Source organism: Trichoderma asperellum, chromosome 6 (genome assembly GCF_020647865.1).
Source record: "Trichoderma asperellum chromosome 6, complete sequence".
In the NCBI taxonomy this organism is placed as follows: Eukaryota; Fungi; Ascomycota; class Sordariomycetes; order Hypocreales; family Hypocreaceae; genus Trichoderma; species Trichoderma asperellum.
This window is the reverse complement of record NC_089420.1, coordinates 2,371,527-2,398,960: the sequence shown is the minus strand read 5'-3', so window position 1 is coordinate 2,398,960 and position 27,434 is coordinate 2,371,527. Positions and strand designations below refer to the sequence as shown.

At 52.0% G+C, this 27,434-nt stretch overlaps 7 protein-coding genes across 7 annotated transcripts; 4 read left to right on the top strand and 3 right to left on the bottom strand.

Annotated features, from left to right (window-relative positions):
- The first annotated feature begins 220 nt into the window (after nt 1–220).
- TrAFT101_010211 (uncharacterized protein) lies at nt 221–2,896 on the top strand. The gene is made up of 2 exons (XM_024903977.2): nt 221–2,175; nt 2,273–2,896. Exons 1-2 carry the CDS (start codon nt 733–735, stop codon nt 2,582–2,584), a joined length of 1,755 nt encoding a protein of 584 aa, XP_024756004.1. The 5' UTR covers nt 221–732; the 3' UTR covers nt 2,585–2,896.
- On the bottom strand, nt 2,841–7,268 carry TrAFT101_010210 (uncharacterized protein). The gene is made up of 3 exons (XM_024910253.2): nt 6,321–7,268; nt 5,933–6,247; nt 2,841–5,856 (listed from the first exon to the last, which is right to left on the bottom strand). Exons 1-3 carry the CDS (start codon nt 6,351–6,353, stop codon nt 2,947–2,949), a joined length of 3,258 nt encoding a protein of 1,085 aa, XP_024756003.1. The 5' UTR covers nt 6,354–7,268; the 3' UTR covers nt 2,841–2,946.
- Nucleotides 7,269–9,079: 1,811 nt separating this feature from the next.
- On the top strand, nt 9,080–11,401 carry TrAFT101_010208 (uncharacterized protein; the record flags this gene model as incomplete). The annotated part of the gene is made up of 4 exons (XM_066128881.1): nt 9,080–9,114; nt 9,669–9,932; nt 10,355–10,695; nt 10,935–11,401. 4 exons carry the CDS (start codon nt 9,080–9,082, stop codon nt 11,399–11,401), a joined length of 1,107 nt encoding a protein of 368 aa, XP_065985006.1.
- Nucleotides 11,402–12,288: 887 nt separating this feature from the next.
- TrAFT101_010207 (uncharacterized protein) lies at nt 12,289–14,271 on the top strand. Its single transcript, XM_024902115.2, has 2 exons — nt 12,289–12,684; nt 12,808–14,271. Exons 1-2 carry the CDS (start codon nt 12,464–12,466, stop codon nt 14,105–14,107), a joined length of 1,521 nt encoding a protein of 506 aa, XP_024756000.1. The 5' UTR covers nt 12,289–12,463; the 3' UTR covers nt 14,108–14,271.
- A 1,022-nt stretch (nt 14,272–15,293) lies between these two features.
- TrAFT101_010206 (uncharacterized protein) lies at nt 15,294–20,749 on the top strand. The gene is made up of 4 exons (XM_066128880.1): nt 15,294–15,327; nt 15,384–16,974; nt 17,094–19,772; nt 19,836–20,749. Exons 3-4 carry the CDS (start codon nt 17,390–17,392, stop codon nt 20,207–20,209), a joined length of 2,757 nt encoding a protein of 918 aa, XP_065985005.1. The 5' UTR covers nt 15,294–15,327; nt 15,384–16,974; nt 17,094–17,389; the 3' UTR covers nt 20,210–20,749.
- A 2,555-nt stretch (nt 20,750–23,304) lies between these two features.
- TrAFT101_010205 (uncharacterized protein) lies at nt 23,305–23,957 on the bottom strand (the record flags this gene model as incomplete). The annotated part of the gene is made up of 2 exons (XM_066128879.1): nt 23,600–23,957; nt 23,305–23,421 (listed from the first exon to the last, which is right to left on the bottom strand). The coding sequence occupies exons 1-2, from the start codon at nt 23,819–23,821 to the stop codon at nt 23,305–23,307; spliced, it is 339 nt and encodes a 112-aa protein (XP_065985004.1). The 5' UTR covers nt 23,822–23,957.
- Nucleotides 23,940–25,177, bottom strand: TrAFT101_010204 (uncharacterized protein; the record flags this gene model as incomplete). The annotated part of the gene is made up of 6 exons (XM_066128878.1): nt 23,940–24,255; nt 24,322–24,341; nt 24,658–24,725; nt 24,809–24,836; nt 24,892–24,934; nt 25,127–25,177. 6 exons carry the CDS (start codon nt 25,175–25,177, stop codon nt 24,085–24,087), a joined length of 381 nt encoding a protein of 126 aa, XP_065985003.1. The 3' UTR covers nt 23,940–24,084.
- Nucleotides 25,178–27,434: the final 2,257 nt, after the last annotated feature.

Genomic DNA, 27,434 nt, shown 5'->3' with positions numbered 1-27,434 from the left:
TCAAATGCTTGTCCCGTACCGCCGTCTTTGTCTCAGATAATGATCGAATGCCTAACAAGCAGTATCCCTCCCGTACCTCTCGGCGGCGGCAAACAATCAAGTACTACTACTGCCTTGAAGCAGCGCTGCCACCCACCTGAACTAGGCGGCTGACACGAGGTCCTCAACCCCGTTATTCATTGCAAGTCTTGCCTTAAAGCCCAGCCGGATAATGGATAATGGCTTCGCACCGCGGTCCATGCCCTCTGACGCGCAAAAAGAGGGGCGCCCTTCAGCTGGCTCCTCAACCGCTCTAGCGCCTGAACTGCCGCTGGCCCTGCCCACCTGCAGCGGCTCTGCCTCTAAGCACCTGTAAGGCGTAGCGCATATGCAGGTGGCCTGTATTGCCTCCAGTTTACTGTCTGGGCTACTTGCTAGGTGCATATTCTTGCGCTGCAAAGGACTGACAGGCCGACTGCTCGTGTTTTCTCTAGTCCTCCGACAGCTGTGGCCCAGCCGTCTCTTTTTTTCCTCCTCCATCATCATCATCATCGACGTCGGCATTGCTGTTGCTTCTGCTGCTGTTGCGCTTCCCCAGGGAATACTACCATCACACACAGCCCACTTCGATCACTGGTGGCTGTTAATAGCGGAGCACGGCCGGCGTTTGTTCTCCAGCGGAAACAAAGACGAACCAATAACTGACACAAACTCACTCCCGCCAGACGCCACCCCGCGCGCGAAGCTCCCGCCATGGACCATCCCGGAGCGACCATTTCCCTGGCCTCAATCACCAATCCCAGGGCCAGATCGAGGTCCCGTGACGGGCGCTTCATCGACGAGCCCAAGCCACAGCGGCCTGCGTACGGCGACTCCCGCGAGTCCAGCTACGTGTACGCCGATGATGAGCTGGATCGCAGATCCGGCCGTGGCTCTGGCGCCTATTTGCCATACCCCGAAGACGACAAGCTGATTCACCTGCCCCAAAAGTATAGTCGCCGTGACGACGATGACGCCTTGGCTTACGGCCAATCGCCCAGCCGAGGCCATCACAGCTCCAAGTCGCACGACTACGGCAGCGAGCTTAGGAAGCACTCTGACTCCGACCGCGACTCAAGATCGCACCGACGCTCCCACACCTTGACCGTGGATGTTGATCCTCGCGATCGGTCTCGTTCGCGGGACCGCTCACGGTCAAGAGATGGCCGAAGCGGGCGTGATAGGTCTCCCCAGCCGCCTACCGGTCGCATGTCCAACTTGACGGTCAACACCGGGCCTCGAATGGCCTCTCTTTCGCTCGCCTCTGCGCCGGCATCTCCCCTGCTGGAGTCATACCATGGAACATATCAAAACTGCTCGCCCATGCCCTCGCCTTTGTTGCTGGCGTCCAGGCACCCGGGAGATCTCCCAAGAGTCGTGGATGCCCTCTCACCGCTCTCTGACGGTGAAGGCGACACCCGCCTCAACAGGCGAGCTCGCTTCCATGATCCGCAGGACATTGCCTCTCGTCTTGCCCAGGCCCTCAAGGGCAATCACAGACCGGATGTTGCGCCGGTCATTGAAATCCTTCCCAGCCTGTCGCACGAGCAGGTCATGGAGCTCCGCGCCGAGTACAAACAGATTGTAAAGACCGGTGCGGACCGCAAGGGCGTCAACATTGCCAAGCACATTCGCGCCCGCTTCAAGGACGAGGATCCCCTCTTGATGAAGGCGTGCTACGCCGTTGCTCTGGGACAGTGGGAGAGCGAGGCCTACTGGGCCAACTTCTGGTACCAGGGCGACAAGACGCGCCGAGAGCTGCTGATCGAGTCGCTCATGGGCCGGACAAACGACGAGATCCGCCGCATCAAGGATTCCTTCTCGGACAAGAAGTACGACAACAGCCTGACCAAGTGCATGAAGACGGAGCTCAAGGAAGATAAATTCAAAAAGGCCGTCTTGATAGTCTTGGAGGAGCGCCGCATGGAGGAGTACGACTATGAGGGCCGCCGGTTGCCGCTCGACTATAAGCTCATCGATCAGGATGTCGAGGACTTGCACAAGGCGGTCAAGTCTGACAAGGGCGGAGAAACCCTGATGATCACAATTGTCGTGCAGCGCAGCGACGCCCACCTGCGCGCCGTCCTCAAGGAGTACGAACACCAATACCGCAGCAACTTTGCGCGTGACGCTCTCAAGAAGAGCAACAATCTTGTGGTATGTATCTCTTGATAACCCTCGAGAGGGAAAAAAGGAGGAGAAAGAAAGAAAGAGAGAAGCGAATGCTAACAAAAACTTTCTAATTAAAATCTAGGGCGAGCTCCTGGCACACATCCTCAACGGTGTCATCAACCGCCCCGTCCGCGACGCCCTCCTCCTGCAGCACGCCATCACCGCCTCCCGCAAGGACTCTCTGCGCCGCGAACTGCTAATCTCGCGCCTCGTGCGCTTCCACTGGGACTCCTTCCACATGCAGGACGTCAAGAAGGCCTATCGCGAGCGCTACGGCCAGGACCTGCAGGACGCCGTGCGCGGCGCCACCAGCGGCGAATGGGGCATGTTCTGCCGCGAGCTGTGCATTGCGCGGATGCCCAACGAGATACGAAGGATGGAGAATACTCGATAAATTGTGAAAATCTTTTTTTTTATATGTATTACCCATATATCCATAGATACCTCATCTGGCTAGAAGGGGGGATGACGCTTACTTTATATGAGAAATGTTGGGCTTGATTTGGTATTATCTGTTTTTGGAAAGACACTAATTAATAAATAACATGGAATTTGAATGAAGCGTGGAGAAACGTTATAAATGCCATGTCACGACATGGCATTTTCACGACATGGCATCTACTGCGTGTCCTAAGGAAGGGGGATTGCAATCAACTAGTAGGTATTACCCATTTATACAAAATATATATGCTTGTTTTATTTGGCACAATTTTATGCAATCGTAAAGTCCTGGCCTCTATTCAGAATAAACACAGGCTACTTCTTGGAGCCTTTACCTCCTCTACCTCCTTTGCCTTGGCTTTTACCTCCTCCTTTGCCTTTGCCACCGCCAGAAGACCCTTTCTCCCCTCCGCTTGCGCCGGCCAGCATGACTCTTAGTTTGCTGACCGGGATAGTATTGACAATCTCCTCTGGCTTAAGGGCCTTGATGAGCTCAATCTCTCTCGGCCACATCTTCTCCTTATCTCTTGCAGCCTCGTCAATGACACCTTTCCTGGCAGAATCGGTCTTCAGTCGGTCCAGCACCTCTTTGACAGCTTTGCCCTTCTTCACAGAACCAGGCTGCATCTTGACCTTGTACTTGAACCGAACCAGAGCGTTCCAAGGCGCACAGACGGGAATGACTTCGATAATCTCATCTCCAGCCAGCGGCGTGCCGACCAAGGTGTCCAAGTTTGTCGCTTTTTCAGCTTCGTCAGGCTCCAGTACGTCGAGGCCTTCGTTCATCATAGCGCGGCGTATCTCCTCTTGTTCTGCAACTTCCTTTTGCTTACGCTCATGCTGAGCTCGTCGGCGCTCCTTCATAGCTTCCATTTCAGCCTGCCGTTGGGCTTTCGCGACTGCCTCTGCTTCAGCCCGCTGCCGGCCCGCCGTAGCTCCTATCAAGGCTTCTGCTGTAATGCGATCCTCCTCATCCTGATCTTTGTATTTTTGGGCAATCTTTTTCGCCTTTCCTTTTTGTCCACGCTTTTGGGCTCCTTTCTTGGTTGTCTCAGAAGCTTTTGTTGAATGTGAAGAGATTCTGCTAGGCGCCTCAGACATTTCGGTGGCAGGTTCAGAAGGTGCTACTTCGTCTCCCTCGCTGCCATGCTCCTCTTCATCTGCATCTATCTCGTCTTCTCCCTCTCCTTGCCCATCCTCAGTGGCAGCTACAGTTGAGGGAGCAGCTTCATCGTTTGCAGGCTGATGGCTGATATTCACTGTTGACAGCCTGTCAGCCGTGTCATCTATGGCTTCATCTTCATTGCCAGAGCCTTGTAGAGGATTTGCTCGTTTTTCACGGCTAGAAGGGTTTTCAGAAAACTCGTCGTCCGAGACATCTGATTCATCAATCTCTTCCTTGTCTTCTGGCCCATCTTCGCCAGCGGTCGCCTCTTCTGCGGCTGTTGACGAGCGATCGTCTTGTACTCGGTGCTTTAAATGCGAGCCTTTACTCTGTTCACTAATTCTGAATACGAATCCTAAACCTAGCAGGAGTTGAGTAGGGGGTAGATAATTCTTCTTCCCCTGGATAATGAAGTTTCCAGCAGGCATAATTTCTCCTGTCAAAGCCGATTTGGATACTTGATCTGCATTGACCCACCAAGCGCCCATGCCCGCCTTGGAATCCCAGGCCTCCGAGGAACAGACTGACAGCGATCCTGCCTGAGACAGAGTTGCTGGGGGAATTGGGGCATCTGGCGTGTTTGGGTTGTTTTTAATCACAATATTTGCTGCGCCACGTATATCGGCATGGCAGTAAATGTCCCCTTTCCGCAGATATCTCCTGTAGAGTATTTCGCTTTGCTGGGGGTCTTTCCCTCCAAGGACCAAGTAGCCATCAGAGGAGATGAACCACAGGAACTTTTCAAACCACAATTGCCTCCGAATGGGCTGAAGAAGGGCTTTTTCTTGCTTCAGACCTTTTTTCAAATCTTCGGCAATTTTTTGTTCCGTACTCTTCAAGGCCTTGGTTGCCTGTTGCTGGGTTTTCTCTTCTTTGATAGCAGCTGATCTTCGCTGTTCATAATACTCTCTAGCGTTGCTCCAAGGGCTAACATTGAGGACAATGTCAACAGTGAGAAGCTTGGCAGGCTTAATATCCTTCGTTGAAGTAGCTTCATTCTGCCCTTCCTCTGAGTCGCTCTCATCGGTTTCGTACGGGTTGGCTTCTTCTGCCTCGTCCTCGTCCTCGTCAAACTCTTCCTCTGCGAGAAGGAGAGTGATCGTGTTCTCAGACAATTTGAGAGGAAGATTGATAATTTCGGCAACGGGGTTTTGTCGCTTCTTCTCTCGCTCAATGAGCTTCCCAATGTCTATCCAATCCATGCCTTGAGCGAGAAGACCATTTACCGCGTCCATGGCCTCTTGCACACGCTCTACGTTTGCTTCAATTGCAGCTGCTTTGCGGAGATTCATCGCCTGGGCATCTTGTAGACCTTGGATTCTCTTGCTTTGTTCATGCCTAGCATCTTCAAGCTTCTTCTTGGCAGCTTCTTCCCTTCCAGTAAGTCGAGATTCCAACTTTTGGCCTTCTAAGGATGAGAAAAATTCGTCGACTGTTCTGTTATAGCCTTCGAATTCTAATATCTCAAACGACGAGTCCTTCTTGAACTTGTGCGGAATAAACGGATGGAAGTCATCGTAAAGCAGCCCTTCGCGCTTTTGAGACTCATTTGCTTCGACTGAATCGCTGGAAGATGTTGTTTTTTTCTTGGCGAAGATATAACCCGTGCAGGTGGCAGATGCGGTGATGTTCTCAACAATATCACGAGCCTCAGATAAATGTTTGACCAATGCATCCAGCAATGACTCATTATCAAGCACATCAGCTAGTTTAGCGGTGATATCAAAGCTATTCGCTTGTAAGATATTCTCGACCAGAGTAGGGGGCAGCTCTGTTATGGATACTGCCAAGGCCTTTCGCAAATCGCCACCAGATTTACCTTTCGCTTTGTGTCCAGAAAAAGTACCGGCCCCCGCGTTTGCTTCAGCCTTCTCCGCAGCAGATTTGAGAGCATCCCTTATCCTTTCTTTTGTCAACGGGGGAATGCCGCCATAGTTTTGTCTATTCTCCAGAGAATACTGCAGCCCAACTTGCTGCGCCTCTTGCCCCTCTCCCTCACCAACATTACGAGAAATGGCTAGGATCTTAAGATCCGCATCAGTAAGAATGATGTTTCCGCTCTACCCAATGTTAGCCTCTGGCGACTTGGAACAATACGGTTGAGAAGATGCCTCTGCTTTCCAATAGCTGACATACCGCAAAGAATTCCAAGAACATTCGATATTGGCCATCGCTAAACTGGAATTCGAGGATTCTGTCGGTCCCCACTTGTGTAACTGCCGTCAGTCGTCTGGTCTTGAGATATTTGCGAAGCCGAGCTACAAAGGCAGATGGAGCGGCGGCAGTCGTTCGGGCAAAGTCGGTCAAGTGGCAGCGAAATCCATTTTCTATTAGCAGTTGCTGTTTGTTATCGGGCTTGGCAAATTTCAGGAGCAGGATCTTGGAGGATAGGTCGTAGACGTTCGCGAGTCGCAGAGTCACCAAGCTCGCCTGGAGCTCGTGCGCAATGACCTAGAGTAAGGGAAGGGCAGTCAGCAGGTCGCCCGAGACGTAAATCCGCCTGGGGAGAAAAATTGCAAAGTACCTTGACATCTAATGACGAAAATCTCTGCTTCATACTGGCATTTGCGTTTTGTGCAGGCTCCGAGCTGTATATATCAAGCTTGGTGCGAGGCTCGATAGCCTACCGTGGGGCAAGCTCTCAAGCTGTGACGCCATGGCGTCACGTGGCTTCGCATAACGCATAAGGTAACCATCGAGCCAGAGCCATGTACTAGAGCCATGTACTACTATATATTGGATATAAGGGTGCTCAGCATCCTGGTCGCTGTCACTGGGATTCTGAGGCAATAGCAAGATTCGCGATTCCAGTTTAAAAAGAAGGGGCCCAATTAACATGGCACATGGCATCTAGACTATTAGGTGAGTGTTGAGATCTTTGACAACTGCCGTAGGTGGTAGTCCAAGTACTATATTAGTACGGAGTATAGGTTAGGTACTTTGTATGTGGCGGACTGTTCCTCTGACTGGGGAGTTACGTTGTCAATTATGCGCAGCAGCGCTCATGCAGCATGTGTAAAAGCAATGCTGGACGAAACCTGACAGCAGGGTAGGAAGCAAGCACTAATTGATTGCCCTGCCAGTTGCAGAAGTTGGTGCAAATCATGGCTTACGACCAAGCAGTCGTATTTACTAGTGAAACCTGCAGTAGAGAAATTAGCCTGCAAAAAGGTGAGACGCTCATCACTCTGATACGAGGGACGGACGCTGCAAATTACCCAATGCGGACATAACAGTCAAAGAAGGGCGGGCGCCTAGGGTTATTACTTGTAGCAAAGGATCCCTTGTGCCAGCTGTCGTCGTCTCCCTACAGCACTCACAACTGATCTAACCGTCGAGAGGGCCCAATTGACGGCCATTGCCATCAACAATGGCAATTGCAAGTCAAAAGGTTGTCAAAAAGGGCAAAAAAACGACCACGCCAGGAGTCGAACCTGGAATCTCTAGAGGGAAAGTTGCTGAAGAACCGAAATCTAGCGCCTTAGCCATTAGGCCACGCGGCCGCTAATCTTTTAAGTTGAGCTGACGAGTGCTCCAACGCGATCAACAAGGCTTCACTTTTCGGACAAACCTCTGGGGAAATCAGCAGCTGAAGCCATTCGACCGAGGCACATGCGGCTACGATTGGACCCGCCACATCCAATCTCATCAATCCAATCGAACGCGCAATTCAGCTTCATCCTCGGTCCACCCCCCAAATTATCGCGATTCGACGCGTCGTAGCAGGCAGCACGGACCTCTACCCTGCCACCTTGTTGGATGTCTAATATTGAAACACAAGCGGCATATCCTTGTCCCCCCCTCCAAGAGAACACATTTGCGATGGCGATGCTGAATCGTCCCAGCAACCGAGATAATTGAGGTGGAGATGAGGCGGGAGGCAATCAAGGTCCCCAGCATTTTGAGCATGCACGAGACGCCAATGTCCCCCGATCCATGCTGATGTTCAGGACACATGTACGGGCAAGCCAGGGACGGCTTGACAGAGGGAGCTTAAAGACACAGATCTGCCATGGATTGGGTGCCGGGCGCCGCCGCAAAGCCCACAGCAAGCGTCATGGCCAACTGAGAGGGAAATGAGCTGCCCCAAAAGCGGACCGTGGCCTGGCCCGCGACTGGACGGCTGGCGACCAGCCATCTCTATCTGAGCTTGGTGCTAGCAGCAATGGCCCCTCTCGTTGGAGCGATCCGACGAGGTCTGGCTTCTTCCCAGCACCCAGCCACGAAATTTCGGGTGCTACATGCACAGCGTCGATTGCAGCGCTCGCACCACGCCGCTACCATACTGCAATTATCCTGCTGCATTAGCACCGAAACAGCTCCAGCCCAATGGCGGCATTACACGATATCAATACGGGCGGCAGGGAGGGAGCGCCTTTACGTGCAGCGAACCATACAAAGTAGTCTCAGGCGGGCGGCACGCCCAAGCTGGCCAATGGCAGCCCAGTCCACGCAGCTCTCCGAGGGTGACGATCGCCTTGTCCGGCGAGCAATAGCCCAGAGCGCGAAGACTGAGCCCCAGCCATCTCTGTTTTCATTGCACTGCTGCAGCTAAGACGGCATGTGCATCACAAAAGTGGGCGCTTGGCAGTCCTCATACAGCCGGCGTGGGCGTCGCAGGAATAGGCGATGGGCGAGATGCAGCATCAGCTTGGACGCAGCCTGCCCTCCATGATAAGCCAAAAAGCTTTTCCGGTGGCGCCATGTCAGTGAGTTACAAAGTACAATGCTGTACGATGTATGTACGAGCTGTGGTCCCAGTACGGCTCAAGTTACTGCCGGGTACGGGTTGCTTGCTACGTACTCAACAGGCACAGGGCCGGCTACGAGCACTACTACGAGTACCGCTGCTCCCAGCGCTTCTCTCTCTCTCTCGCTTGCGTGCTGCTCGGTACGAGTAAGCCGATGAGGCTGGATCTGGGGCTATTGGGAAAACAGGAAGGCCCTTTAGGCCAGGAACCAGTCGCGCCAAAGGCTGGCCCGAAAATAAACAGAGCAGAGGCACACACTCACGCTTAAAAATGGGCCGTCCTTGTAGCTGACCACGCGCTATGGAGGAGCTACCACTCCTACGGGGTACCACTACTGCTGCTACCAGATTACATTACCGGTATATTGTTACCACTAGTGGCCCAGTAGCCATGAACATCAATCGCCGAGCCTGACTGGTCAATCAGCGGCCGATTCAGGGGGGACGCAAGGGAAGTAAAGGAAAGCAAGGTGGCTGGGGACCTCTGGGTTGCCTTTGGGGCCCCATCACGCTTACCGCTGGGTTGCAGCATCATGTCCGAGGAGTCCACTGGCGACTGGAGACTCTAGTACGCCTGAGACGCAGCCTCGAGAGGCCAGTGGACGAGATGCCTGCTGAGCTCGCTGGGCTTGCAGGGGAGTTGGATGAGGTTGGCTGAATGTGGAGTTGATGGCGGAGACGAGAGGCCAGGATACGACAGGACTAATCCTCTTGTGATGAGAATAAACAATAACATGCCCAGTCTTGGTGGCAGGTAAACATGGAGGGCCGATAGGCTTACCCTCCTTGGCAACGCAACACAACGAGCACGCCCACAATCGCAGGCCTGGCCCCCGACCTCAAAAAGCCCATCGAGCGACGTTGGTTCTGATCCGCCATTCCTTTCCTCCAATTATCTGAATCTCCAGCAAAGAAGCAAGGACAATTGAAAGAAAAGACTCTCAGAGGTATCATATCCCTCTCTCTTTTCTTCCCTCTTCGACTTTTGTTTCCAGGAACAGAAGCTTGAGATCCTTCTTATCTTCCTTTCGTGATACTACGGAAGGTTGTATGAGAAGATTCTCTCGCGCCAGCGCAAGCCGCCAACCTGGATTTTGAAGCTCGAGTCCCCGTGCCTTTTAGCATCTTCCCGTCCACTTACAAGGACAACGAAGCAGGCCGCCCTCAAACCCAGACTACAACTCTCGAGGAGGTTCAAATCACCCTCCCTCAACAAAAGCCAGCCGGACGGGAGGGTCAATTCTCTTCTCTCCCCCCAAGTGCCGATCTAGTTCCTCATCGTGGTGAACACCGCGTCGAAGAAGAGATCCGTATTACGCGCGAGGAAGAACGCCACCGCCGTCCCGGTTCACGCCACTCTGAACGCTTCGTAAAGGAAGAGTTCAAGTAAGTTGCAACCTTTTTCTTATCTGTTTTCACTCCTTTCGCTTTCTGTCTCTCCTGGCCTCATTTTGCGTGAGCCATTGGAGGGAGCGAGGGAAGGGGGACAGGAGAAATAGCCGTGGGGAGAGGAACCCGCCTGCCACAGGCAGCGCTGAAATTGCTCTTCGTATTCTTACAATCTCTTTTGCCGCGGCTTCTAGAACGCGTCAATTGGGGGTGGAGATGCGAATTGAGCACGGAGGGCGGCGGAGCTCACTATGGGGGAGCTGACAGCCGGGGGCGAGGTTCAGCTAGGGTTCCCAGCCATGCTATTTTATCCCGGCTCAGGGGGTCTAGTCCAGGCCCACAAGTGTTGGCCCAGAGACCAAGGCCAAGCAAGCTCAAGCACAAAAGGGAATCCCTCCAACTAACTCGAGTACTTTTAGATCTATTCCACCTCCTCCTCGCGACTACACTGAGACTCAAGTCAAGGTTGACTCTTCTCGCCGCTACTCAAACCCCATTGACGCTGCTGAGCGTGAATACCGAGAACGTTTCCGTCCTCAACCTCAACCCCAGAGCTCTACCGGCCTTGAACTAGTTCAAGTCCGTCGTCCTCGACACCACCACCACCACTCCGAGAAATCGAAGGGTACCGAGTTCACCGTTGAAGAACGTACCACTGTTTCTCGTCCCAACTTCCGTGAGGAAATCAAGATCACCGAGGAAATTCGCGAGTCTTCTCCCGCCGAAAAACCAGCCAAGATGGGTTACTACGATGATGAGGGTAAGCTCACTAACTTTCTATTATTGTCTGCCAGACGCGTGCAAGCGTACGCTAACGCGTGTCGCCGGTAGGCTCCTACCACTCTGTCCGCCAAGGCGTGGCCAAAGCAGTGGACAGGCTCCTCCCCCATCACCACCACCACCACCACCATCACCATAAAAACAATAATAACACTACCATCACAGAGCAAATTGATATTATTGATATCCACCAAGATGCTAATACCTCTCGCCGTCCAGCCGCCCCTGCCGCCGAGCAGCAGCCCAACACTGTCTCCATCCCCTGCCACCACATCCGTCTGGGTGACTTCTTGATGCTCCAGGGCCGACCTTGCCAGGTCATCCGCATCTCGACCTCGTCTGCCACCGGCCAGTACCGCTACCTTGGTGTTGACCTCTTCACCAAGCAGCTGCACGAGGAGTCTTCCTTCATTGCCAACCCCGCCCCCAGCGTTGTTGTCCAGACCATGCTCGGCCCCGTCTTCAAGCAGTACCGTGTCCTCGACATGGCTGACGGCTACGTCACTGCCATGACCGAGACCGGTGATGTCAAGCAGGGCCTGTCCGTCATTGACCAGTCCAACCTGTGGTCTCGTCTCCAGCAGGCTTTCGAGTCTGGCCGCGGCAGCGTCCGTGTCCTCGTTCTCAACGATGGCGGCCGTGAGCTCGCTGTTGAGATGAAGGTCATCCACGGCTCCCGCTTGTAAGGACGCCATCTCTTGTCTCTGACAGGACGGCTGTTCTATCCATCCTGTGGATATTCCAGGCTCGCTTTCTAGTCTGAATAATGTGAAAAATACCCCATGGGCTTGGAAAGTGAGGGTGTTGTGGGACGATGGCTTTGCTAATTTTACTTGGATTGGGTTGGGATGTACTTTGGATATGAGGCAGAGTGCCCAGTAGATAGGATCTACCTATATGTTGCACTGTAATTAAGATGGATTTCGTATACTCTTGCCGTTCACCATCGTGATTAATCCCGCATGCATCGTGGAATTGCGTCCATCCGTCTTGTCGCGTTACGAGCAGCTTCCGAGCGCGTAGCTTGTAATATTAGATTACCCAGCTGAACGCCACCAACATGGGGGAGGCCCCACAAGTGGCCCTCGGGCTTTTGTGAGTATTGATAGCGTCGGGGAGCTATTGCTCAGCCCCGCTGTATGCCGTCCTGCTTTTATGCTGCTAATTGTATTACTAAGTATGGTAGTATTCCTAGTACCTAGTAGGTACCTACTACTACTACTTGATAAACTGTCGTAGTATGTCTCTCTGCCCTTGGTGTTGACTTACATACAGAACCAGTAGGCGGGTAGATAGGTACAGTAATGTATGATGACTTCTGCCAGGCCAACTGAAACAACCAGTGTGCAAGATCGCAACTATGGCGCTCAAGAGCGAAGAAACAAGAAGGTACTCCAGGCAGAGACAGCGGGCAACGCGGGATCGCTGAAAAGAGGTGGCGCTGCAAAAGAACCAGTAGGAATATAGCCGGCGGACAGTTAGTACAAGTACAGTAGAACTCGTGATTGCCGGCCAGTTCTTACGCCGACGGGAGGGGACTCGTGAGGGGCAGATAAGAAGGGCGTATATGCAGGCCACGCCATATCTTTCAATATTGTGACAGCTATTCAAAGGCACCCTGATGGCCCTGAATCAAGTCACATAAGATCCGGCTTATCTTGATATAAGGAAAACGTAACCCATTTGCTCTCGGAGAAGAGCTGTGTAATTGAGTGTGAAAGAAGGAGGATTTATTCAAGTCGCTCACAATGGGTGGCCAGCCGTCCAAGCCGATCACCGCCGCGGAGAGTGAGAAGCTCATATTGGAGCGTCTCCGAAGCTTTAAGCTAGAAGAGGGGCATTGTATCAGGCCCAGTGACGAAAAGACTGAAGGGCACTATGAAGAACAATTCGTTCGAGAACCCGAGGGCTTGCCTGTGTCGTCGCTGGAAGTCTGGATAGATTCCGTGGTGAAGGATCCTAAGAATAGGTGAGTCATGAGCTCCAGCTGAGCACTCAAGACATTGGGATGATGAGTGGGAAGATCCCATAGCCTCATTAATAGCATCATCAATACATACATGTATGCTGACCATGAGATCTTACCATCTAGACTGGCGCATGCCGCCTTGAGCTCGTCTGACCCGAAGCAAGCTCTCACTTCGCGAGCGACCAAGATTGCCAACCAGCACGTCTTCAACGTTCAGATCCCCTTTGAAGGCGACCCCATCACCAACCAGCGGTCTAGCGGGCGCTGCTGGCTCTTCGCCTCGACCAATGTCTTCCGCGTGGCGCTCATGAAGCGCCACAACCTGGAGTCGTTTGAGCTGTCCCAGGCCTATCTCTTCTACTGGGACAAGCTGGAAAAGGCCAACTGGTTCCTTGAGCAGATTGTCCAGACGGCCAAGGACGACATCGACAGCCGCGTCGTGCAGAGACTGCTGGGCGATCTCGTCTCGGACGGCGGCCAGTGGGACATGGTGTACAACTTGGTCGAGAAGTATGGGCTTGTTCCCCAGGCCCTGTACCCGGATAGCTGGAACGCCATGAACTCGAGCACGCTCAACAGCATCGTCAAGACTAAGCTTCGCGAGTACGCGCTCAAACTGCGGGAGGTGGTCAATGGAGATTCTGTCTCGCCCTCGGTCATTAGCGGGCACAAGATCCACATGATTAAGGAGATTGCTCTCATCATGACTCTCCTGCTCGGACAGCCTCCCAAGCCGACCGAGGAGTTCACATGGCAGTTCCTCGACAAGGACGGCAAAGCGCAACAAGTCAAGACAACACCAAAGGCCTTTGCAAAGGACATCTACAGCTCCGAGTTCCGCGTCACATCCGACGCCATCCAGAGCATGGTCTCGCTCGTCCACGACCCGCGCCACGAGTCTCTCCGCAAGCTCACCGTCTCTCGGCTGGGCAACATCGTCGGTGGCCGCGACATCACCTACGTCAACGTCGAGATGGACACGCTCAAGTCAACGTGCGTCAAGCTGCTCAAGGCGGGCGTGCCTGTCTTCTTCGGCTGCGACGTGGGCAAGTTTAGCGATCGAGTGGCGGGCATCATGGACCTGGATCTGTTTGACTATGAGGCGGGCATCAACACCAGCCTGCTGGGCATGGACAAGGCGCAGAGGCTGATGACGGGCGAGAGTGCCATGACGCATGCCATGGTGCTGACGGCGGTGCATGTGGATGAGAAGACGGGGAAGCCGGTGAGATGGAGGGTGCAGAATAGCTGGGGCACGGCGGTTGGCGAGAAGGGGTGGTTTGTCATGAGTGATGCGTGGATGGATGAGTTTGTGTACCAGGCTGTTGTAGACCCGAGATATCTCAGCAAGGAGGTGAGGGATGTGTTGAAGCAGGAGCCTATTGTGCTCCCGTTGTGGGATCCTATGGGTTCGTTGGCTTAGAGGGAATATATGAGGAGTGCCGTGAGTTTGGCTTTTTTTTTTTTGGCGTCCAGACAACTCTGGCTTGTAGTTCTCTGTCTTCCCTTTCTTCCTGCTCAGGTCACAATATCTAGATAGTTCGTATCCAATTACGTTAATCTATTGTCTTTTGAACACACAAGCCGTTCAGATATTGCCGCTTTGGGTTGTTAGTAAGCTCCTTGGCTCCAATATCTAGCTCTCCACATGTTTGATATCTTACGGTATTGAACAAGAAGAAAACTCGAGGTAAACACAAAGTACGCGCACGTTACATCACACTTTAGCCTTTTATTACATGAATTTGGCTCAGTCGCTTTGCTCCCCCTGTTTCATCTTCTAATCCTCGTTTAAAGTTTATTCAGAGACATGAGCCATTTCCAATGAAACATTTGTATTCATGGCACGCAAAAAAAAAACAATTCTTGTAGATCAGTTGTCATAATGGCTCGCAACTCGGCGATTGGCCCCAATACGGTTCGAACGCAACCGTGACGGTTCAGCGTTTCACGCTTCTGGAATAACATGCAGCTATTGTCGTATATGCCCAACACCACGCTTGCTCTTAGCCGGGAAATAGCTGCATTGGGCTTCAAGAGAAACAGGGATCCGGCTGTGCAAAGTGTGGGACTCACCGAGTGGGCTCTTTGAAGTCGATGCTACCAAAGCCCTGGGAATTCTCAGAGACAATCTGTTCTTCTTGCTAATGGGGAGGTGATGGAAACAAGGAACGCAGTGCCCAAGCTTTTTTTTTTTTTTTTTTTTATGGGTTCCATAAGTGAGCACCCGGCTGGTTGCTATTCCGTATGTCAGGATTTGAAGCCTAGCTTGTATGTACACGCATGCAACGGGAATGCAAGCACTTTTCCATGCGTGCGTATGGAGTACTACCTAGTACTTGGTAGGTATTAATACTCATACATACGGGTGTGCGTACTACAAGCATGAGCATGTATTTCTTGCCTATGCACGGCATATGTCATATACCTAGTGTCTGTATGCACGTGTCAGACGGGAAGAAGTCAATGTCAAGTGCCGGACTGGACACTGCATGTGGGCAGGCATTGATCATATAAGCATACATGTGTACCATGCGCCGTATAATATGACATGGATGTATAGGCATGTAAGTAGCACCAGCTCGATATCAGGCTGATACATTGGCCCATTGGCCCCCCATTGTTATATCTGCAAGAGCCATTGTAAGCTAAAATTCGGTCATCCGCTGTTCCCAACTTCAAACTTGACAATGCTATAGCAAGTCTGGGCGATAAGGAGCTCAGGTCTTCCCACATGGCTGTAACCCGGGGTCAAAAGGGCGTTGAAGCTCTCCCCGTAGAAATCGACCGAGGTTTGCTCAGCCCCTGGTCAGATTGGGCATGAGCACAGCAGCCCAATCTCGGGATTAAGTCTTCAAGCACAGATCCACCCAAAGGTTAGCTATCGAGAATGGAATAGCATGGCCAGAGAAAAGGCACCCGAGGGGTAATCAGTCCATCAATCAGACGGCGTGCCACTACTTTGAAGACAGAATTGAGGCTTTCAGAAGAAGCCCCGGCGAAATTTTATTTTCATACACTGGTGGAGTAAAGTTTGCTAGTTGTCGCCTCGTCGTTGGCAAAAAGAGCCGTAGCAGCCGCGGGACGCATGATCTCTCGGGATCAGTGGAAGCAGATCTCCCGCCTGTGGTGTCTTTGCGAATTTGCCATGCCGGCACAGCGACATCGGCTTCGCTGGGCAGACGAGATGGAATCTGGGCGTGATGGCATGAGGTTGGATGCTGGATGGCACACGTCGTATTAGTGTATCCGGCCGTTCCTGGCTAACTGGCAAGCGAGCACGTACGGAAACGTGCCTCATAAGCGTCCAACTCGATCCAGCAGGAAAACCGGAGCCTCAGCCAAAATTTTGCTCGAGATGAGAACCATTCAAACTTTGCTCGAGATTAGAATAGCCGTGCACAGGCCCTCGGTAAGGCACCAAGCGGATCTCGACGAGAGAGAAAAAGGCAACCAGAGGCGTGTGGCCGGATGCTAGTTCTGACGTTGGCGTGGTGGCAATAACGAATCGCGACGTCATCATCGTATTTTCCCCAAGACTCCAAGCGAGGCTATTCCAGCGTGCCAGCTTAATTCTGCGCCCAAGGATTCGGCGGATGGAGGATTGCTGTACGAGGCATGGACGAATTCTTCTAGTTGAAAAAACAAGACGAAAATAGACGGAAAAAAAAAAGAATTCATGCCCAAGGGGACTCAGAACTGGGTCCGTTGGTTTCCACTTTCTGAACAACAGTCGAGTCCAAACAGCGATCCGAACGTCCGGGCCCAAGTTTCGGCAGCTCAGACGAGTCGTTAGCCCATCACCAGGGCGTCACCAGAGCCGTAATCCGTCATCGCGCCTCGCTATCTGCGGGAACGCAACCTTGATGCCACAAGGAACGAGACGCCAGCGGGAAGCTCCAGCAGCAGCTCTCATCAGCTGAAGCCACCGCGAGCGGGCAACTGCCGGACCGCCGCTAGAGCGCCCTGCGCCGCTAAGAATGGGAGCATCGTGCAGCGATTTACACGAGCATTTAGCATCGACAGCGCGCCGTCTTACAGCTCTCCCCAGTGGCTGCTGGAAGCTCCTAGCGGTAACTCTACAGGGGGCGCTGTCCACTGCCTGTCCACTGAACATCGTGCCCCTGGCTGCTTCACCCAAAGTCGCCATGACCCCAGACCGTTTTAACCCGCATCGCGCACATTAACCGTTTGTCCCCTCTCCCTTGCGTCCAACCAAGTCTGTTTCCACGACGCAAACCCTTCTTTTTCTGGACCCTGCGCTGCATGGTTCGGGTCTTTGCACACCAGGTAAATTTTTTTCTTCTCCCCCTTCCCTGCTCCCGGCGTATGTACTTCTCATATATGGAACCTTGAACCCCGGCTGAGGGGACAGTCTGTCAACGAGCGGCCGAGAAGCTCATTATTAGGCTGACTAGGAACCCCGCGATCATATTATCTTATATATACTTCTCCCGCCGTAATTATTATCTGACGACTTCGACGACGACCCCTCATTCTCTGCCAGCCCGGTCTGTCCATTGCTCGGCTGACTGCAAGAAAAGACTTTGGCCTCCTGTGACGCAGCCCAAACAACGTGCATTTTGCCGCCTTTTTTCCCCCACTGCTTAGGCCAAGGCTTGCTCTTTTCTACATCTCTGGATACTTCTCCGTCTGGTCTTAGACGACAACATCTTGCTTCTCAGTCTCCTCCAGTGCTGGCACCATGGGTGACCGATATCGTTATCCTGCGGCTGGCCGGCCTGCCACATTCAACAACCCGGCGCGGATCTCTCTTCCCTCTGGCGTGGGTGGATATGGAGCCTTATATGCCAACGATGCAGATTACGTCGCTTCGCCTACGAGATACGCTTCTGCCGCCACCCCCAGAGGCTACACAACAGCTGCAGCTCCCGCAGGCGCTGTCGTGCCGCCTCCACGATCATATTCCACGGTCAACCCAGAGCCGCGCGCACCCAGGCCGGCCCCTCGAGAACCAAGCCGCACCCGGCGCTCGAATACTGTCGATGCGTCTGCCAGACCACCCATCATCGTCACGACTATGCAAGATCACCGCCCGCACACTTCTTCTGCGCTCACTACCGACGCTCTCGCTCACACAGGAAGCCCCGTCCGAGATGCCTACCGAGCAAGCGAAGGGAGACTCTACTCCCAGCCAGCGTCGTCCATAAGATCCAGGAGCACCGCCCGTCCATACCATACCTCCACAAATAGCGACGACTTTGGTCGTTCTCGAGAGCAAGGCGAAATTGTGTTGGCCAGCCGGGACGCTGATGCCTACCGCAGCTCCCGACCTCATGTTGTGTATCCAAGCAACTCTCGGCACAGCAATGCCGCTATAGACTACGGGGACGAGGGATATCAGTACACAAACGCCGGCGAGCTGGTTCGATATGATTTGGACCATGGCGTTGCCCCCGCTCCCAGCCGTTCACGCAGGCACGAAAGCTTTGATAGAGGGTATTCTCGGCCCAACATCAACTATAACGCGGATCAGCGAAGCTTCAACGTCAACACGACAATGGATCCAAGTCGCACAAGCCGGCCGTATGACAGCCGAGGCGGGCCTCCACCTTCAGTTCGTGGATTTGACAAGATCAACCGAGCATATGACATTCCACCGCTTGCCCCAGCTCCTCCCAACTCCAGCTCGTCTGGGCAGCTGGATATGGCTGGGGGATCCTCTGATCGACGTACTGTCGGACGCCCGCGGCCTGTTTCACTCGTTCAAGAACCAGGATCACGTGCTTCCCATCCCGAAGACTATTATAGAGGTTATGAGGATGACGACTATGACCCCCGGCGTTTCTACGATGACAGTGTCACTGCTCGAGGCTTTGGTCTCCGGACAGCCCAGACAGACGACCTTAAAGACCACCACGGCCGCTACTGGGATCCAAGAGACGATCAAGGAAGGGATGACTCGGCCAGAAGAGATCATTCTAGGAAGAGGATAGAAGCTCCCAAGGAAGGACAGAGGTCTCACTCCGATGAAGAGCGAGTATCCGACCGGGAAAGGGAAGACTATTACCGAAGCTACAAAGACAACCTCCGTGAGAGACTAGATGGACGAAGGGATAGTGATCAAGAAGACAATGACCGATCTCGAGTCCGAGACAAGGTTGCCTCTGGCCTTGGAGCGGGAGCTGCCGCTACTGCTGCCGTAGCTGGCGGCATCTCGTCGAGTAGCAAGAAGGACGAGAAGCCCGAGCCAAGTGAGTCGCGGAGACGCCGAGGCTCTGATGAGGCTGAGGAGCGCGACCGTGAGCGCGATCGTGAGCGGGAGAGGGAGAGAGAAAGAGAAAGAGACCGAGAGAGGGAGAGGGAGAGGGAGAGGGAGAGGGACCGGGACCGAGAGCGGGACCGAGAGCGAGAGCAAAAGCGCAATGAAGACAAAGACCGTCCAGTCGCAAAGGCTGATGCAAAGGCCGATGCAGAGACTAAAGATCGGAGCAGGCGAGACGCTGAAGCCAAGCTTAATGGCGAATCGGCAGCGATTGTGTCTTCGGATTCTGATGAAGGAAAGAAGAAGTCGGCTCGCAAGCATCGTCCCTCTCACAGCTTTAATCCCAATGACACTGGAGATTTGCGCCAAATCCGCGAGCAGCTTGCTGCTGTGAAGGTATCTGATAGTGAGAAGGAGAAGGCTGAAACCAATGGTAAAGGCCGGTCATCTCCTCCTGCGAAGGATGATCGACGCTCCGAGTCGCCTGCCGGGGAAGAAAATCGCGGCCGTGACCTTGTTATCGTCCGTCCCCCGGAGGAAAAGCAGGTCCGTGTTGTATCACCGCCACATGAGAAGAAAGAGGATAAGCCTCTCAAGGGCATCCTCAAGCAGCCAAGCGCAAAGTTCCCGGAGGAGCCCAATCCTATTCGTGAAGGCGTAGCACCGCACAAGGAGGATAAAAAGCTGAAAGAGGTCCCTTCGGGTGCTCGATGGACCAAGATCAACCGCAAGATTGTCAACCCAGAGGCTCTGGAAATCGGCAAGGAGAGATTTGAAATCCGCGACGATTTTGTTATTGTGCTTCGAGTCTTGAGCAAAGAGGAGATTCAGACTTATGCTAATGCCACGCAAGTCCTGAGAGGTAAGACGACACATCATGGCCACCCCCTCATGACGCTTTACTATTGACTGACATATGAAACAGAGCGGCGACGAAACAAGGACTATACCGGCGAATATGAAGACAGCGACCGTGATCGAAGCGACCGTGATCGAGACAATCATGGTCGAGAGTACGATCGTGAGTATGATGAAAAAGAATATGATAGAGACTACGGTCGAGATTATGACCGCGATTACGAGCGTGAGTATGAAGACGATAGAGGGCGGCGAGGAAGCCATCGCCATCGCCGTCATCGAGATGATGCGGATGGCGCAGACCCTCGTGAGCGTGATCATGACCACGATCGTGAGCGTGAGAGACGGCGTCGACACAGGCGCGACGATGACGAAGAATACGACTCCAGGTCAAGAGACGCAGAGCACCACCATCACCACAGGTCTCACCGAGAGGTGTAAAGATGGTACGATGACGTCCTATAAAAGCATTGAGAGCCTGCGCGTCTTTACTCTTTGCCTTTTCTTCCTTTATCTTCGTTTCCCGTTTCTTTTCTTTGCCAATCCGATCCAACTGGGCGTGTATGTGTATGACGGCCTTGCGAAGATGTTTCTCCTTGACCTTTTTGTTCTCTTTTCTCTTCCGCTTACTTATCGTAACTGAAGAGACTTGACATTTTCCTATGGACCTTTTTTCCTCTTTTTTCTTCTTCTTCTTCTTCTTGGGTCTTTTATATCGTTGCTTCTCCCGTTTACATGCTGGCGAAATTGAATGGGTTTTTGACGAATGTACACTGGCGATTTAGTAGAGGGGTATGTGACAATGATTGAATGATGGCAAAACGAGATCTATTTCTCTTCTTTTTTTTTTCTCTCTCTCTCTCTCTTTTCTGTTTCTCTTTCTTTTTTATTCGTTATACCGAAATATTATCAAAACTTTTGGATGAACTTTCTGTTTTTTATATTTATATAGGCATATGTGGGAATAAAAGCTTGGGCTGGTTTTCTTTTGCATCTTAATTCCACGCTTGAGCCCATAGTGACTTCTTTCAGGTGATTGAGAGTTTATTGCGGACTATTGCTCTCTTGATCGAACCCTGACAGTGTTACGGTATGCAAGTATGGTCCCATCTATCCATACCTATTTAAAGCTCAGCGCTACTTTTTACAAATACTGGGATTGTTTCTCACTCGCTCTCTTGGATGGATGTGCGTTACTTGCCATCTATCCCGTATCATTCCGAAACGCTGTCATTAAAGTCTCGTGGCAGTTGATGGCTTACCTTTTGATGGATGGCTATTTCTACTTCTCGTCAAGTCGTCGCCATCGCCGAATCTCTGCTCTATTCGCACATTCCTATTCCGTACCCTCCTTGCATAGGTACCTTACACGTACTTGCAATTAGAAGCTGGTCTTCGGCGAACATGGGAGGAACAAGGATCATCAAGCTCGGGCTACTCCCAACAAACGGTATGGTAGGTATTCATACTTTCGGTGCTTCGCGAGTACATGGCGACTTTGGAGAGTAAGGTAGGTAGGTAGGTAGGCAGTAGGTAGCGGAAATATAACGACATTCCGCCTTGTCTACGGGCTATTGCGGATAATCCTACTGCTTGTGGGTGATATTATCTTGGAGTAGCAGCATCTTGCAACCCCCTGCCTTACCTACCACACAACCATCTTCCCATCTCATCTCTGGAAAAGTTGCCCCCCTCGCCATGTGGCCCTTGCAGAGATTTGTGAGATTGTCGCCCCCGGGCCCTGCTTTTGGGATGCTGTGCTGCGATGGTTTTTTTTTTTTTTTTATTCTTGAAAAAAAAAAAGCCTTGTGCCTGTGCTTGTCCTTGTGTTGCCACCCCTTTCGTTTACAATCCTGGAGAAGAGGCCAGGGGGGGTGGAAAGGAGGATACAGGCAGGTATATTCGTTGAGGGGTTGTGCTCGTGTATCTGATGGGGTTCAGATTAACGAGAGAGAGAGAGAGAGAGAGAGAGAGAGAAAGTCTGCGTGTGTGTATTTTCATTTACGGACTGGCTACTAAGGTATTTAATACTGGACAAGTGTAGTGACGTGTGAGTGAAGGCTGCCGGGTTTGAACGCTTGCATGTTGATATGAGTTTGAGATTTCGTGGACGTACTCTAGGGTAGGCCATGAAGTAGATGAATGCTACTGCTGCTACTGCTGCTGCTCATACGTGGCTACAGCGATGATGAAAATGAAGATTTTCAGCGTGATCAAAAAATGGCAAAACGTACTCTGTACTCTCTGCGTTGTTCCAAAAAAATACAGGTTTCCCTGGTTGGCCACAATAATTTTTTCTCTATTATGACCTATTACCTACCACAAATGACTGTAGCATGTGCTATTCAAACTCAACCACCACACTCACGCCCCCTCCACCACGATCCCGTTCTGTTGGTCGCACAGCACGAGCCAATTTTTTGTTTTTGTTTTTGTTTTTGTGTTTTTTTAACGCTATTTTAAAAGCCTTCAACTCCAATACGTAGGTGACGTCTTTCACTAAAAAGAAAAAAAAAAAAAAAAAAAAAAGTCAAGCCCACCCTTGGTCCTTCTCAAAACATGCAAGTTGCGGCTATTATCGAGTCGTCTTTTCTGTGACAGCTTGCAAATGCGTAAGCAGCACGTACCTCGAACTTTTAGCACGGGTGCATCCTTTCTGCTCTGGGACTCGAGTCGCCTGATTTCTGCATCCAAAAAGTACCGCGTGCCATGGCGAGAGTTTTTCTTTAGTAGCTACCTACTATGCCTCTTTAGCTGCCATCCATACACTCTAGCAGTACCTCTCTATAATGAGCTGCGCCTACGGTAGGTACCATAGCCGGTCTCAGTGGAAAAAGGAAAAAAAAAAAAAAAAGGAATTGTTAATATCCAGCTGTGGCCAAAGTCGTGAATTACGATTGCATGTAGTCTACTGCTTCTACTGCCTCTACCAGGTATATCTCCAAGTATCATCTATTTCTTGAATACATTCGTTCAGAGTACCAAGTACACGAAGCGTCTCCTCGCTATGACCAAACAAGGCAGTAGTACCTACTTAGTACAGTACCCATCGGTTCAAGTACCTACCACTATTTCTTCAAGCATGCAGCACAGTAATAGCTGATGCCTGGTATCATTAGGTACTTAATAGCGCCGACAATGCTGCTGCTGGGTCCCAGAAAACCCTCCGACTGCCAAATGTCCGAGGGTGCATGTAGAAGTGCAGAAGTTACTAAGTGGAATTTGCCGTATCATGCACATATCTACAGGTACTGACTGTGTACCATCAGGCGGTATGTACTAAGTATAGTAAGCGTGTATGTATAGGACCTGATATCGATATACCGCACAGAATACATGTACGTATATACATACACACATCAATCAATGCCATGATATCATCCAGTTGCCTCAGCAGGATTCCCACGTCGCGCATCGCTACCAGACTCGTCCACAGCAGCGAGAACATCCCAATATAACCACTAGCCTCCTCCCTAGCTCCCCGAAGCACAGCGTGTAGCCAGTACCAGACACCACATGTCACCGCTAGTGTCCCGTTACGGGGTCTTCAAGCTCCGCCTTTCACAGAGCACTACTGTAAATGGCTCTATCATGGCGTTCTTTTCTCTCTCTTTGGCCTCTAGGCACTTTTTCTGTATAACCGCGTTTGTCCTCTAACCGAGTACGTGTGAGCGAGTTCGGGGTTTCTTTTTCCTTTTCCCTTTTTCCTCTTTTTTTTTTTTTTTTCTCCTTCTCCGTCTCTCTCTGTCTTTGTCTCTTTTCCCCAGCCCCCCCCAAAATTATTCTCTCTCTCTCTCTCTCCACCCCCTCCGCCGGAATGTCACCACTGACCCAATCCATCACCTCGATATCTCGTTTGGCAGCATCAGAAAATCTCAAACATCCACTGTACATAGTTGTATTATACTGTAAGCTGCCGCGGCAAGGCACCCTGGATTGCGCTGCTCTCGAGATCCCAGCAGTCAAGCAGGTACCGAGTGCTAGGACTGGCAAGCCGCCTGCACACCCCACGCCGCCCATGGCCAGTCTTGCACGTCGAGACAAGTATCTCATACCTCGCCGGTGTCCACTTCAGACCGCTGCGTCTCCGCCGTATGCTCCGAGGTTGTGAGGGGGCTCCAGCGCGGCTGATTGTAGAGAGTACCTGCTTGCACCTCCTTGCGACGACCGGCCAGCTCCAACCCCCCTATTCCTTGTCCTCAACCCCCTACCCCCTAATCCAAGTCCAACAAATCCTTCCAGGCCCCCCCGCGCCCCTTTTCCTGTCTTCGCTTCTCCACCTGCCAGCCCACCCACACCCCCTTAATATGCGCAGTTCATTCAACCTGCTTGTACATCTCACCCTTCTTTCTGCCCGGCTTCCTGGCTGCGCGCTCCCGGGGCGCGTCGTGGCGGTTTGCTTTGCTACCAGCACTAGGAGTGCCTCTGCGCTGCTCCCCGGTGCTAGCTCCCAGCATTCCCACCCCTGACCGTCCATCATTGGCAGTCTAATAATACACACATCTGCTAACGTTAGCATCGACCCACGCTCTCACTTCCCAGCTTGGCAGTACAAGGCAAGTGAAGAACAAGTCTAGAATAGCCAAAGCATGCGGAAAAAGCCAGCACCACTCTCAACGGAGCACTTCGGATTTGGATACATGCAGAATAGGGTGCTGCAGCTTACACCAGGCAGCATCGTACTTGTACCACTCCGTCCTTAGTAGAATTCCACAACTCTCACATGATAGATACTCTCGCAAGTATGTGCGAGTACGGGTAGGTACTACAAGTCGGTAGTAGGTATATGCTGTCGCTAAGCCATGGAAAGACAGCGCTGGGACAAGGAATCCCCCTGATTGCCTGTCTAGGTAAATGCGGTGCTCGGCAGGCAGCAGAGAGACAGAGACAGAGACCCAGCGCCGTCCCCGGAACACGCCGGTCCTCTCCCCCCTGCCCTGCACCTATCCCAGCCTCTCTGTGCTTCCATGGTCAGCCTCGTTGTCTCGCGGCCAAAGAATAGAAGTTCAAATCTGAGCCGCTTCTTTCCTTGTATCATACCTTAACATCTGATAAGGCGTATTGGTAACTCGATCATGTTAGCACAAGAGCGTCAAAAAATTCAACGGCGTCCGCTTCCTTACCTCGTACTCCATCACTGTACACCGGCCCCTCTTTCAAAAGGTCCTACCATAGCATTACCAATCACGCGAGTTATCAACTCCAAACCTTAAACAATACCTGTTGTGCCTGCGGGTTTTTTTTTTCCTGACATCGCGTTCATATCAAATTTTCCCATTTACAGTACAGCCGGGCATAACAGCCCCCACCCCCTTCATTCACATCTCACTTTGCAAGAAAACAACCGGACCAATGAACCTCGCGCCACGTTGGCGCGGATCCTGTTCTAGTTAACTTTGTGGAACGCATTCTTTAGAGGAGGGGGAGATGAAAGCCTTTGAGTTTGATATTGCTGCTAGTAAGTAGTCGGTACTTAGTGTAAAGCCATTCGATAACGTCAAAATTTGCCGCAGTGCCCTAAACTTCTAATGTCATGTGTACTTCAGCATGAGTAATGGTGATCGGCGGGCCGTTGCGTTGACTTGTCCATGCATAATAAATAACATACTATCCAACTATGTGGCTATTAGTCCTTGAGCTATCGAATGCCGCTAAAGAAAAAAAAGAAGAAAGGGTCTGAACGCGCACTAGATTAGTCTGCTAACCCACTCCTTAGACCGCCATGACCATTGTCTCTCCTTCGTGTTAGTTGACTTTCCAGATGCTTAAATTGTATAGTAAACAGTAAGTCCTGTCATCATACAGAGTGCTGTGTAGTCACAGCTATCGCTTCCTAACTGGTATCCTTGTACGGAACAGACGCGGCTGTACTCTGTTGTACATACATAGCAGCAGAACTGACGGCATGACTATTGGGGTGTCGGTAGCGGAGCGAAATCGACTCCGTTAGCCTTGGAAGCGTATTCTTCGCGCGTAGCTCGTACCAGCAACAGGCTAGCTTGTTGCGGCGAGAACGCACGCTTCTCTCCCCACTGTACCGCGGCGAATGATGCCCTGGTCACGATGGCATACACGCGGCTGCAGCCGTGTTGGCCGTCTCACCTCCCCACGAAGATGAGCAGGGAGTTTCGGATGCAAGAAGGGATGTCTTTGATGGGCTGCAGTGGGCGCGTTGCAGAGGATGTAACCCGATGTGTCCAGGCCGCTTGCTGTCCGACAGGGGATGCAGATTTACCAGGAATATGGCTGGAAGGGGATTCCATGCCCATATAGCAATCTGCTTGTGGTGGTGCTCGGACCCCTGCCGGCTCTGGCAGACCCTTTGGATAGGGGCTGGTTATTGGGGGTACAAGTGAAAGATCTCCTCCCCACTTCTGCCCACTCGAATACTTTCAGTGCTAGGCACTCCATACGGCATTCGGTGCTTGTAGCTCGGAGTACACTGGGTAGGATATACCAATTGGTTCCCCCCCCCCCCCCCCCCCCTGGAACTCGATGTGAGCAGGACGCTTGCGTTTCCAGCACAGTAGGTTATAGACACAGGCACTCCGCATTCCATACTAAGAAACTCCTGGGAGATGAACTCGTGGAGCGCATTGTGTCCGCACACATACACATACGAGCGGGAGCCCGTGTAGTACATGCTATTAGACAGTGCTTGTACTTGAACGCGACAGCTTGGGGCAAATGTTGGCTCGAGGCGGGAGGTTGCTAAGCTACATACGCATAGTTATCGACGCCACCAGCACATACCTTGGAAGAGATATTACCTGATCATATCGGTCGGAGCCGTAGTTGAAAATGCCAGCTCACAAACCGCACATGGATTCTGGAGTATCACTTCGCATGCAGTTCGCTTCTGGAAGCTCACCGACTCACCGCTATCTAGGAACAAATAGCTGAAGCGGGGGCGTGTCAGGCCATTGTCGCATTTGGCAGTATCTAAAGCTGCTTTTGACATGAGCTTTACACTTTGAGTATAGAGTGCCTGTAGGGGTATCAGTACTTGTAAGGCGAGAATGACCTATCATCTAACGCAGGTGGTGAACCAATGCCTCTGCCTAGACCACAACTACCTATGCATACTACTGGCATGGAGGAGAGTAAAAGGGTGGTTGCTGAGAATGTTACATACCGCTGCTAAGGTTTGATGAGGAGAAACCGCCTCATGTTCATTACAGAATTTGAAACGGTTGTTTTGCTCCAAGTGTAGGTTGCTACTCTGTAGGCGTAGACAGATGCTGTAGATATCCGAAGTTGGACAACCCCCACGAGCCTCAGTCGCCGCGGAGCAAGCGTGCGTGAGGCATGTACCCGCGTGCGCATAACGACCTCCCGTCTCGGCCTGAATCCGTCTAGGCAGTATCGGAAGTAGATTGCGAACCACACAATGGACAGTGATATTGTTTGGAAAGTTACCCGACGTCCACGAAGAATATAGGTACATACTTGTACATACCTAGCTGCGCGTACCCGTGCGAGCAGCGAGGCAAGTTCACCTTGGCAGTAGTAATACTAGGTACTAGGTAGTACTAGCAACTTCATAGCGCAGCATGTCAGTCTCTCTTCGGCGGAATTTCGTCACTCTCGGCCTCTAATCAACATGAGCCAGACCGCCATATGCACGAGGCGCGTGGCAGCTCTGAGAAAGATACAAGTACGAAGT

Coding starts and splice junctions, on each gene's coding strand:
- TrAFT101_010210 (XM_024910253.2), bottom strand. CDS start 6,353: ATGAAGCAGAGATTTTCGTCATTAGATGTCAAG. Junction 6,248..6,320: donor TTTCGTCATTAGATGTCAAG/GTACTTTGCAAT, acceptor CCCTTACTCTAG/GTCATTGCGCACGAGCTCCA. Junction 5,857..5,932: donor TGTTCTTGGAATTCTTTGCG/GTATGTCAGCTA, acceptor AACATTGGGTAG/AGCGGAAACATCATTCTTAC.
- TrAFT101_010206 (XM_066128880.1), top strand. CDS start 17,390: ATGGGTGACCGATATCGTTATCCTGCGGCTGGCCGGCCTGCCACATTC. Junction 19,773..19,835: donor TGCCACGCAAGTCCTGAGAG/GTAAGACGACAC, acceptor CATATGAAACAG/AGCGGCGACGAAACAAGGAC.
- TrAFT101_010207 (XM_024902115.2), top strand. CDS start 12,464: ATGGGTGGCCAGCCGTCCAAGCCGATCACCGCCGCGGAGAGTGAGAAG. Junction 12,685..12,807: donor GTGAAGGATCCTAAGAATAG/GTGAGTCATGAG, acceptor CTTACCATCTAG/ACTGGCGCATGCCGCCTTGA.
- TrAFT101_010211 (XM_024903977.2), top strand. CDS start 733: ATGGACCATCCCGGAGCGACCATTTCCCTGGCCTCAATCACCAATCCC. Junction 2,176..2,272: donor AGAAGAGCAACAATCTTGTG/GTATGTATCTCT, acceptor ATTAAAATCTAG/GGCGAGCTCCTGGCACACAT.